Source organism: Malus domestica, chromosome 14 (assembly GCF_042453785.1).
Source record: "Malus domestica chromosome 14, GDT2T_hap1".
NCBI lineage: Eukaryota > Viridiplantae > Streptophyta > Magnoliopsida > Rosales > Rosaceae > Malus > Malus domestica.
The window spans coordinates 29,500,581-29,513,950 of NC_091674.1; the positions used below are offsets into that span (position 1 = coordinate 29,500,581).

The 13,370-nt window shown below is 38.0% G+C and overlaps 1 protein-coding gene across 2 annotated transcripts; it reads right to left on the reverse strand.

Moving 5' to 3' along the window:
• Positions 1 to 1,074: 1,074 nt before the first annotated feature.
• LOC103455475 (transcription factor TCP18-like) lies at positions 1,075 to 3,574 on the reverse strand. 2 transcript variants are annotated; one of them, XM_008395060.4, is made up of 3 exons: positions 3,415 to 3,574; positions 1,538 to 3,118; positions 1,075 to 1,304 (listed from the first exon to the last, which is right to left on the reverse strand). In XM_008395060.4, the coding sequence occupies exons 2-3, from the start codon at positions 2,900 to 2,902 to the stop codon at positions 1,230 to 1,232; spliced, it is 1,440 nt and encodes a 479-aa protein (XP_008393282.3). In that variant the 5' UTR covers positions 2,903 to 3,118; positions 3,415 to 3,574; the 3' UTR covers positions 1,075 to 1,229. The 2 variants fall into 2 exon arrangements, with proteins under 2 accessions (XP_008393282.3, XP_017192948.2); XM_017337459.3 differs by having other exon boundaries at positions 3,421 to 3,573.
• Positions 3,575 to 13,370: the final 9,796 nt, after the last annotated feature.

Below are 13,370 nucleotides of genomic sequence, written 5' to 3' on the forward strand. Positions count from 1 at the left end.
TTTTTTTTTGAATAAACGATATTATCTACACTAAAAAAGAGAAGGTTGACTCAACTTTACAATGGACTAGCAAATATGGTTCAAATTCGTCTTTGGCGAGAATCGAACTTAAGACCTCTCATTTACAAGTGAAGAGGAATTCCACTAGACCATAGTAGTAAGTGACTATTATTCTATATTTAAAAGCTATTATTCTATATTTAAAACTCTCACTCCATATATAACTGTTATGAAATTAAATACATGCTCTCAACCACATAAAAACATAGGATTACTTCAAAAATTTCACATGTGTATTTTACTTGCATAGCTGTATATTAATTCAAGTTCTTTTGATCATATGTTTAAACAAATCAACTACTAGTATTTTCCCCAACAAAAATTTCCATATGTATAGATGATACCTGCACTGTCTTCCATTCAGAATTCATGACAGCATGAAAGTGATGAAGGGAAGGATCATTTGTCAGTTGATATTTCTCCTAATCAGGCCTCAATGGACTTTTGGAAGCATGCATATGACTTGAAATATTGGGAATTAGTGGATCACTCAAGTGTCTATTCAATCACTTCTAAAAAGATAAGCTGATGATCAATAGCCAGAATTCATTGACTGGTATGCACTTATTTGAGAGTTCAGCATACATATGGATAATGCATATTATATGCATGAGAATTGACCCCATACTAAAAAATATCTAGGGCTTAAAAAAAAAACCATACAAACATATTCCTCGAAGTGGAAAATTATGTTGTTATAGACTTTTATTTAACTATTTTTTCAATATAGACCTCTACTCCAAAAAAAAATTGTGCTGGATACAATATATACTATATCAACACAAAAACATAAGCAAGGAAGCTATTTTAGAGTTTAAACCGAAATATTTCCATAGTTAGGGCAAAGGATGTAGATATTAATAATCATAAAAAAATTGTGCTGGATACAAATATATATATATACTATATCAACACAAAAACATAAGCAAGGAAGCTATTTCAGAGTTTAAACCGAAATTTTTCCATAGTTAGTGCAAAGGATGTAGATATTAATCATTAATTTACGTATACTAGTTTAGAGGAAAAGTGTACCATGATTGAAAATTAAGATACTTAATTTGCTATTTTACATTATTCCAAACAGAAAGAGACACAGTACACAAAGCTAATCAGAATGTTTTTCAGGCACTTGTAATTGAGATTTAATAATTGAGAGAGAAACTTTCCACTTAGAATAGCTTATGAGTATTGTTGTAGACGTCCCACGGTTTGTCAAAGAATTGAAAGTCGGCAAACTGTTGGTGCTGCAAATTAAGAGTTATGTGGTGTTGTCAGAAGTAGCTATAGCAAACTAATACTTATAAACTTAATTATCTTGGACATATTATCTGTTTAATTATATGTGCACGTTTGTTATATCATCAAATATTTTCGATTGAATACGTTTTTTTTTCTTCATAATTTTCATATACATTTTATATTTTGTTGTGAAAAAATATACATTAGAGAAACTGAAATGTTGTGGGAAGTTAATTACCTCTTGGGAAATTCCAGTATTTTGCTGGAGAGGAGTGAACACTGAAGAAGGGCTCCACTTTCCCATTACCATCATAGCATCATGAGTAGTACCATGATCAACAACCATGTCTTGAATATCTCCGGCTAGGGAGCTGCTTAATGGTTCTTCAACCCCATCGGGGTAAGGTCGCAGCGCCACCATTGAATCAGGCTGATCGTTAGTAGTATTGTTCATGTTGTTGTTGTAAGCTGATGATTCTTCCCCACTTTCAAATGGGTTCCAAGAATTCAAACGGCTTAGTTTTGCCTGGTCATTACTAGGCTTCTTTGATCTCTGCATCTTTTCTCTTGTTCTTTCCCTAGCCCTTGCCCTTGCCTTTTCCCTCGAAGCCTTTGCAAGAGGGTGAAATGCGCCCTTCCTTGATTGCCTGTGGACAATCTTTCTCTCTTTCGCTGAGGGTTTGATCCCGCTGCTTCTTACTTTATCATTATCATCGTTGCCACCATTACTAATGTTAATGTTTGTTGGAGCCTCGTCTACGCCGGATAGCATTTCACACGATTCCGAAGTGGCTGGAGATGTAGTTTTGGCACATCTCACCATGTTTTTGTAGTTGAATTTCCGATGGTGATCTCTTGATAGTTTCTTGATTTCGGGTTCTGACTGAATGAGCAACCACTCCACGGTTTTGCTGGCCTTGTCAAATTCCAACACATCTTGCAAGCCGAAGAACTTACGGGCAACTTCTAGGGACAATCTCATTCTCCGGTCCCTGGGGCCTCGGGCAGTGTTGATCTTGCTGTGGCGATCTCTCTTGCTAGTCCTCCTTCTCGGGATCTGCGGCTGATCATCCATGTACACGTGATGGCCATTTTTGTTGGAATCCCAGTCCACCATTTTAATGTTAACACTTGTAGTAGTAGTCTTCTGATGATCAACCCCTACGACGGTACCGGTGTTGTCATCAGCGGCAGTGGCGGCAGCGGCAGCAGCAGCAGCAGCAGCGGCGGCAGTGGCGGTAGCCGCAGCAGCAGCTTCCTTCATAAAATAAGGTGGTACTTGAGACTCGTGAAGCGAAATCCCAATATGGTCAGGTTCTTGGTGATGGTGTTGCTGAAAGAGTAAAACGTCGTCGTCTTCAAACGGAGAGGGGAAGTAGAGCAAAGACAAAGGAGGGTGATGATGTTGTTGATGAAGGTTTTCTTCTCCTCCTTCTTGTTGTTGCCCGGAGTTGGGATTGGGGTTGGAATTAGTAAAGAAATTGGGGGTTACTGTAGTAATGTCATGGTCAAATGGCCGGCTGTGGAAAAATGGTTGATCGACATGAGGATAAGACACGGGTATTAATTCGTTAACATTACTGGTGTTGTCTGAGGGAAACATGTTATATATCTCCCTCTTGGGCTCTTTGCTTGTTTGGTTGCTTTGAATTTTCAATGAAATTGCACACCACTAACCCTAGCTAGCTAGCAGCTAGTGGTCAATTAGTACGCTTGGGATATCGGTCTACTGATGATCGAGACTTGCGCTTTTATAACGGCTTGATGAGGAAGCGATTGCCGCTGAATGTGATTTCAGTGCACTTGTTTTTCACCTTTTCTGCAAGATTAGTAAATGAAAATTAAGGGAAGGGATAGCTTTGAGAAAGACAGCCGTGTGTTACCGTATTTACGGCCAGCTGAGCTTAGCTTAAGAAAGACAGATGCTGCCTGCGGTGCTACTCATATATACCTCTATATGCTTGTACATATATGTATATATATTGTACGTATATGTATATATGCACACCTTTACTATATGTACTGGATTTATTTAGTTTCTTTTTGTGTGTGCGCGAGAGAGAGAGAGAGAGAGAAGGCTAGCTAGCTAGAAAAAGACAGACAGAGAGATCGTACATTTACCATCGGTCGTCATCGTAGGAAATAGAGAGGTTCAGAAAGACAGCACAGCAAGAACACCATATGTCCATGGGGGTTGAACTCTTGAATCACAGGGGGAGAGAGAGAGAGAAAGAGAGAGAGAGGGAGAGAAGCTAGTAAGGAAGTGGTATGGTAAAGAAGCAAAGGAGGGTAGGGGGCAATTTATTGCTGAGTAGCTATCTTTTTCTTAATCTTTTCATCAAAAAGTTAGCTCTACAATTTAGAATATCACTGTGTTTGAAAGGAAGCGAGTGGATAGGAAAACACCTAGTATTTGGCACCACCACTTCACGTGGTTTGCAGGTCGCCCGGTATAGATCAATTCAATAACCTAGCTTCTCTCTCTCAAAATATAAAGACCTTGCGTAGACACACAGTAGCTAGATAGTGTTACACATACATGGAGATGGAGAGTGGATTTTGGGGTTTGTTTTGGGAAGATTCAACTAATATTCCATAATTAAGGGCTCGTTTGGATGTGCTTTTAAAATAATTAAAAGTACTTTTAGAGAAAATGTTTTTGAATTCCAAAAGCACCTTAAGTGCTTTATGCAAGAAGCACTAATTATGTGCTTCTTTCAGAAAACACTTTAAGTGTTTTTCCAGAATTTACTTGCATTTTTACTAAGGATTGGTTCTAAAAATATTTTCACCAAAAACGCTTCCAGTCATATTAAAAGTACATACAAACGAGCTCTAACACTTATTCTTCTTCATTGAATATTGTATGTGGAGTGATGTCCCACGTCAAAAAGTTAAGCGATCTTGCATATCCTTATAACGAGCAGGGTTATTCTCCATATTGCTAATTAATTTTCTAGTGAAACCTCAAAATTCTTAAATGTTATTAGAGACAATTGGCTCACACGTGAAGCACAATAGCCACACATGATTCATGCAACCTAATATGTATTGCTTACGTGTTTTATTTGACCATTGCCACATGTAACGGGCATGTGAGAATGTGATGTGTTGTCCCATGTCGAAAAATTAAGCAACCTTACAAATTCTTAAAAGAAGTTTAGTTACTCCTCGTATATGATATTTGTTTACAGTTTCAGTTTTGATGCATATCATCATACAAGTCACATTGTTTGCATCACTAATTTTCACTAGTTAGAATAGTCCTTGTATTAATCATACACAACTCACATGAGAAGTCAACAATATCAAAAGCTAAGCAAAATATAAGAAAAAATCTGTATGTGTTGCTCCAAGCATAGCTAGGTTTTGTCTTCTCTCCTTCTTTTGTCTTTTTTGTTATACATAATGATACTAATGTATGAAGTATGAACCTCCCCGTGGCTGTCCAACCCTAGGAAAGGACAATTATTTAACTCAAAGGGGCACACCAACTGTGAGGCATGCCCTCTCATAGGGCAAATACTCCTTTGACTGGGGCATCTCCATTCATGTCGCTGTCACCAAAAGGGAAAGAAGCCTCATCTCTCTCTCTCTCTCTCTCTCTCTCTCTCTCACTGAGTACGTATGTCTATCTAAGAATGTTGTCTCCCATCCCATGCGTTCTTATCAGCTTAAGCTTTTTTAACGAAATGAAAGTTAAAAAAACTCTCTCTCATTGTCAAGAAAAGAGTTGCTTATGCTAGCACTTGCCATTGCCCTATAGCAAGACCTTCTAAGAGCCCTAGCCAATGAGGAAAAGACACACACAACCTATCCCATCATTTTATATGAATATACCAGTAGTCCTATCGATAATTGAAAGCCCTCTTTGCATATATATATATATATATATATGCATACATACATACATACATACATACATATATATATATATAATACCCTACTATTTCCCTTTCTTTCTCAAATTTTATTTCCATTTTCACATGCCGTTCTCTCCCCACTTATATAAGGATTAGGATTATCTCCTATTCTCTTTCCATCATTTTCCATTCCTTGTTCTCACATTTTCTATTTTGTCTTTATCTTTTTATAAAAAATTAATATAAGATGTTAATATAGCTTAACCGTGACCGTTGAAATATGAGGAGAAGAAAAGGGAGGAAAGAAAAGAGGGGAGATAACCCTACTTCTTTATGGACATTAACCACCTCTCTCTGTCCCTCTCTCTGTCTCTCTAGCCTAGTTTTAGCTAAAGCCTGACCTCTTTAGACTGGCATAATAACAAGGACCACATAATGTACCGTGGTTGTTCTAAGGTTGCTTTCAAGGAGAAGATAACTATGAAAGTAAAGGGGTGATGAGTGTACCACTTCTTAGAGTGGGTGCTATAATGTGAGTGTACAATAAAACCCTAAAAAGTCCATGGTTACATTGGTTGCTAGTCTAAGTGCTTTCATTTCCTTGCGGGCGAGGCTCTCTGCCCTGTCTGTACCATGTTCAAATCTGTGGTTCAAAAATAACCACCTTAGCTTCCATCACATGAGCTTGCTACTCATCAGATTCATTTGGAATATTATGTGAATGTGATCCATCATTTGAGTTTTGTAGGGGATGCACCATTTGCCACATTTAGCAAAGGAATTTGGGGGCCCTTGTGTGGGACAAGTTCTTGTGCAGTGCCTATTTCTGGTTATTACACCTCACTTAAGTCAATTTTCGGTCTATTTCCTGGAGTTTTCTTGTCCCGAAAGTAGTTTGTTTATGTCTAATTTGATGTTGTAACAGCTAAAGCATTTCAGAGGCACCCACATATATGGATGATGGGGAAAGAAAGTCCACATGTTCTTTTTTATCCTGATTATGCTTACTACTGATATTATCTTTCTACTTCATGATTTCCGACTTAATATAAAATTAATGATTAACAACGTTTTACACCCTTGAGGTTTGGGATGACCTATTTATAATGTTTTTAACCCTAGAAATTCCCTAGACATCTAAATAGAAAAGAGAATAAACAAATAACAAAATATCAAAATTGTACTAAAATAATAAAACCCCATTTTTGGCAATTAAAAGTTGGAATTCGTCTAATTCTAACTGGACACGTTGTTGTGTCAATTTGGACAACACAAGAAGTCAACATCCAATTTCGGGTGGGTTACTAATTTTTCATTTATTTTTCTTGATTGCTCTAGTCCAACCTCTTATAAACTTATCTAAGGTCACTCATCCTATCAATATACGACTTATTCTCAACAAGCTCTTTCACATGTGGTGAATTTTCAAGTTAACACGTAGATAACAGAACGGGGTGACGTGAAGTCTGTGTGACCATTTGACTTTATACGTGGGACAATCTACTCTAATACCATGAAGAATTTGACGTTTCATCATAAAACGAATTGGCGATATGAGGAATAGCCCAACCTTTTGTAAGAGCAATTCCACCCCTAAAAAATAAGTTGGCCCAAACTCTATTTAATCCACTCAAATGAATAGTAATTGATTGAAATAAATAGTAATTGGCCAAGTGCATCTCCATCCCTAAAACTAAATAGCCTAGTCCATTTTATTAAAATATTATTAATTTTCTATTATAAAATAATAATTTTATTATAAAATAATTTTAAAAAATAATTTTATTTTTAATTTCTGACAATTTTTATTTATAAAAAATATTATTAATTTCTGACATTTTATTTATTTATTTATTAAAGTTTTTTGGCTGAAAAATCTGCACCGTTGATCTGAGAATCGAACGGTTTAGATTGTACCATGTCCCCGTCCCAAATTATTGTACTTTTTGTCGAATATTTTTGTGTTTCGTCCCTTACGTTATTAATTTACAAACTGTGGGACCCACATGAGATTTTTGTCCCCTTTTTGGGATTTTCTTATCCCTTTTTTATTATTTTAAAATCTCTCTCACTATCTTTCTTTCACAACTCTCTCATCATTCTCCCTCTCTTCACCCCCGGATCCCCTCTCCCCTATGCCTTTTCCCTCGGAAAACTCTCCCTCACCTCTCCGTGACTCACTCACACACACACACACACACAATGACCCCAAACCAATGCAACGAGGACAAAAGAGCTTTAGAAACCCCGTGACAAGCTGATGAACCATCTAGCAACGCTGTCACTGTTCATCATCTTCCCCGACATGTTTTCATGATTTTCGACATTGGTAAGCTTCTAGAAACTCTTGGGATGTGTTTTAAGGTTAGATCGAAGCTTGTTTGAAGTTGTACATACGTGTAAATAGTAGAAAATAGCTCAAAGTAGTTTTTCCAAACTTTCCGACGAGCACCGCCCCTTTCAAGGAGATTTTCGGCCAAACTACAGCGATTTAGCTGGTGTGCAAGGTATCAATCTCTTCATCTTGTTTAGTACTACAACTTTGGTTTTTGTATCACTTGATTTGGTTGAGTAACGAAGAAGTTACAAGTGTTTGAAAACGAGCCCAGAAATTGGCCAAAGCGTGGCCTGAAAACAGGTCAACCCGACCCAATTCCCTCAAACCCAGATTCGAACCCAGGTTGGGACTCAGCCTAACCTTGCAACCCAACCCAAATCATTGGGTCCAGCCCTTAGGCCTGACCCAAAACCAAAACCCCCAAACGTTTGGGCCGGGCTTTTAAGCCCAAGCTCGTGTGAGCCCAAACCATTAACCCCAGTCAACCTAAACCCTTTTGGACCCAGGCCTTGGGCCGTTTGAACTTGGGCCTGAGGCTTGATAACCCCAAACCCAAACCCAGTTGGCATATTCCGAGGAAAATTCTTGTGTTGACTTTTTCGAAATTTACCCATAACCCTTCTTAGGGTAATTCGACGTCCTGAATCTGTTTTTTATGTCCATTTTCCCAAATTCAATCATTTTATTAGAGTTTTATTAATTGGACCCTTTATGTGCTTAGGAGTGTTTATTAGCGGTGATTCCTTTCGTCCTATTTCACACGGTTCTTCAACGACGAAGTATCTGTGAGTGGACTTCTTCTAAAATGCATGTTTTAATAGTAGAAATGCATACATGAAAAACATGATTTAATGGTTACATTTATGAAACGTTTTAGGAGTAAATTAGATTTACACTTTATGATTATCATGCTTTACTGAAAATATTTTAGGATGCCATTCTTTATCAAATTTATGTTCTTTGTAGTGTATATGATGGATAACTATATACTATTTATGAACATGTTTTTACACTCTTTATAGTATGTATGATGGATGACTATATACTATGAAGATGCTTTGAGATATATGTACTTATGTTGGAAAAATTATATTCAATGTTTTTGTGCGTATCTTGTGGTCACTATTCTGCCTACGGGCGATGATACTTATATTGGCTTCGGCTAGGCGTAGGTTGGTGGCTTCTGCCAAGAGATACTTATATTGGCTTAAGCCGGGTGTAGGTTGGTGGCTTCGGCTGGGAGATACTTATATTGGCTTTGGTCGGGAGATAGTTATATTGGCTTTGGCCAGGCCTAGGTTGGTGACTTCAGCCGTATGACACTAATATATGATACCACTAGTTAGCACATTATACGATATATGTTTTATGAAAGTTTTATGGCATGCTAGGGTTTTCGGAAAACATATTATATATTACACTATATGAGTTTTCATAAACTTTGGGGGTTAGTACGTTGTTGAAAAATTATGTTCGTACTATTCATATATCAACTTGGTATATTCATGTTTGTATTGCACCCCCTCAAGACATAGGAACGAGGCATACGATCCGAGCTATGAGGCATTCCTTTACCAGTGACATCGTGCCATCCTCTCTGCTTTGACATCACTTGTAATAGCACATTCCGCTTATATTCTTAAGTAAATGTATGCTCTGAACATGTTATGCATTATCACTATCATTATCATTGTTGGTAGTTGAATATTATTATATTATTTTATAAGGTTTATGCTGGAATATTATATTGCGTAGTTCGCGTGAAATTTACATGCATGTTTCATATGTTCTTAACATATACATTCATTAAATGGCTTGTGTCACCCTCAGGTGTCGGCCAGCACGCGCCCATCCCAATGTCCCTTAGACATCGGGATCGGGGCCTGTCAGATTGGTATCAAAGAATACTTAGGACTTCATTCTTCCATTTGGTTATGGTAATCATAACCTTTCCTGTGGCCATAATCTTTCGTCCTTCTAAATATTGTTTGCCTCTTATCAAAATCATGGATCCTACTAGTGGGAATGTACATCGACGACCTCGTTCTGGTCTAATAGGAGAAATTCAGCAGTTGACCTCTACTCTACGAAATGTTTTTCCTGGTAGTAACAGGCCGAGTCGGACATATATGGAGATTGCTCGTAGCCACGGCGTTACGGAGCTTAATGTTGGAGCCTATGAAGAGGCTGAGGATTGGTTGGAAAAGATGCAGGACACCTTAGAGAGTATGAGATGCCCAACGTTTGAATGAATGAATACCGCTAGTTACTTCTTTCAGGGAAAAACGATGAACTGGTAGAAGTCAGTGACGGGCTCTCGCCCACGTAATTCCTTGATGACTTGGGCTACATTCAAGAAACTTTTCATCGCACACTTTTTTAGCCCTAGTTATCAGTTGAGGAAGAGACAAAAGTTCCTAGAGTTTCGCCAGGGCAATCTGAGTAGTACAGAGTTTGATAGAACTTTTCGGTACTTGTTGAGACATTATAAGAGAACCTATGGGAACCAGCGGGCGGTGATGATACAACTGTAGATTGCCATGAACCAGGACATTTACAAGCTCCTGGCACCACAGAGGTATGCCTCATACGAGGAGATGATTGGGGCAGCTTTGAGGGTCGAACAGACGAGGTGGAATAGAATTAACCAAAACCAGCCTCAAAACCAGAATAAGCGGGGTCGTGGATTCCGATCCCGCAGTATGAGGGAGTCTTCTACTTCTTCTAATTCCTTCGGCCCTAGACACTTTCAGTCGTTCATTCGACAGGGGCAGGGTTCAAGATCATCTAGTGAGAGCTTAGGCAGTAAGTCGACAAGGCGAGCTTTCAGCCACTTCAGTCTGGCAATCGCGGTTTATGCGCGTTGTGGTTTTCTCTATCAGGGGAATTACGTTGTGGTTACAGCCACGTGTCACATGTGTGATGGCACTGGGCACTATGTCCGTGATTGCCCTTCAGTGCCACCACCCGAGAGTTATGCTTCTGGTTTATGTTACGGTGGGGGAAGCAACCTAAATACTTAGTGTCACGCCCCGATCCCGACATACGTCCATGATCGACACATGACATAACCAAATTCCCGTTTCTCTAACATACCTCGCTTTCGGGATATGTACAAGCCTAATTCAATCCTCAAATTGTGTTGTAATTTTTGTATACTTTATGGCTGCATCTAACCTCCTCGTTAGACTGCCTACGTACCCTCAATAGGGATCAAGCCATTCATAGTTCACCATTCACAAAATCAGACATTTATCCCACTGAGCTCAAGCAGAAAAGCATAACATTCCTCAATCATTTAATATAACCTGATAACATGAAATTCCTGGGCTCAGGCTACATAACAAACCCTCATGAAATCATGATTTCTCTTCCATCCAACAAATAAATCATTATCACAATTCACAACATACATCATATTTAAGAACCGACGAAACACAAAACCATTCTCTAGCCACATTAATTAATTAATTTGATCAAAGTAATAAAATCATTCTCATATCTTCTAAATTCATACCTTATGAAATCATAATCGAATCGTAGAAAATCTCGAAGGAGTCACCCAGACGTCCAACATCTTTTCTAACTGAATTCACAAGATTCTCGAAACTATTGACACAAATATATATAAAACTAAGGCTAGAGTGACACAGTTATACCAAGTCTACTTCTCCAAATAATGGGATTTCATACCACTCTACGAAATCCAACAACCTCGGGTTCCGGACCACTCAACAGAACCAAACTAAATATGATCGCCTATCAAATGTACCAAGTACAACTAATCATCATCACCTTTAGAATGCGTATGGTCCCCCATCGTGGATATACCAAGCAGAACCATATGCATAATCTCATCATGCAGACAGGGATCACCTATCACTGATATACCAAGCATGACTGTTTCATATAACTCTAGGTAGTGATCACCCATTGCGGATATACCGAGCATGATCACTCCTAGCATACGTATGGTCCCCCATCGCGGATATACCAAGTAGGACCATCCATGTACCACTACTACATGGTGCGGTCTCATCATCACACATTATACCCAATTATACATATACACATTATTGATTCCACATATCAACCAGCATCTAGTCATATGGAGCACAACACAAGGAATTCCCCTAATTACTATTTCTACTAAAAATCTAATAAAGTACCTAACTCATCTCCTGACTTTCATCCCTATCACATACTAGGTAGTAATGCCAAGTTCAAATAGGTATTCAGTTGGCAATCATATCCAAATAATTATCAAACAATAATTAGATCTCATAATTGTCATAACATTCATCATAATTATCATTCACATTATTAAAAAGATAATTAAACACATATATATCACAAACATCATCAGTACACAAGCCAAATCATATGTAATAAGCATAGGTCTATGGCTAAATATATAAAAATCACATTTCAATATAAATCAAATTTATAAGACCAAATCATATTCACAAATGATACCAATATAAGAAATTAAGATAATAATCATATGTCATATATTCAAGTCACTATCTAACCAATGTAGGCCCACTAGACTTCAATTAGTCCCGTAGTACTAATTTTATTATTTAGAACGTTTCGAGATATGTTGACCACAAGTCAACTCTCGGTCAATGATAGGGTCCACAACTATACGTAATTCGATCTTGAAGATCTGCACATTGGATTTCTGATCCATAACTTCCCAAAGTCCACATCATGCTTCTAAAATAACATACTAACATTTCATTATGATCCAACAGTTGGATTGTCGTCAATCACACAAACAAGTAGCGGTCCAATTTGATCACCATACCAAACAATTGAATTTTGGGAAACCTAGCTAGACATAGGCTCACAGGGTTACTAGAAAGTATTTGGTACTTAGACAACACTCGTGGATGGTCCCACGCACCGCCACACGCGGTGGTAGCCAAGGTGGAGGGTTTTGAAAACCCAAATTTTCAACATTAACTAAATGAGCTCAAATTTACGTGGTAGCTAGATCTCAATAAGGGAAACACTTTTCACAACTAGGCCGACGATAAATTTTACTAGGAAACCGTCCAAATTCACCGGAGAAAACCAGATTTCTAGGGTTCTAAACACCCAACACTAAAATGAATACGAAAGCACGAACCAAGCATACCAACTTGAAGATTATGAAGAGTAGATGAAGTTTCATACCTCATTCAAAGGAAATGGTTGTCGGAATCATCGAAAAAGTGATAAAACCACCGAAAAAGTTGTGGGTTTTGTGGCTTTAAACTGCAAATATGGAAAATAAAATGAGAAATCTAACACTACAGAGTTGTAGGGCTCGTCAAGAGCTTTCCATGGACACCAAGATCGCCCAAAATGGAGCTCGAACGAAGGAGATACAAGCGGGTCAAGTTGGTGGGTTAACGGGTCCAATCCCTCCCAAAACGGGTTAGAATCAAACCCCTCCCTTTCTTTTTCCTTTTTTCCTCCTGGTTCCTTGTTTCCCCCTCCCGTTTTTTGAATTCTGATGGTCCACTTAACCCCATATCGATCTGGGCCTCTTAAAGTGGGAGATAATTAATTCCTAAAATCTATATAATCATAACTTCAAACGTCCGTAACTATACCGTTATAATCCGGACTCCCAAATGGCTTTCACCTATGTGTTCGTGGTTTTGAGATTTATTCGAAAACATTACTTGTGACCTCGAAAGGTCAACGAGTAAATAATAATTTTCAAAACTTCACTCTTTGTAACTAGTTTAATTGAAATCTAAATTCAAATAAATTAATATAAATTCTCGAAAAATAATATAAAATCTCAATAATACAAATACGTAGATTATAACAGTGAAATCCAGGAACGAGATTTCACACTCAGACTTACAGCGGTA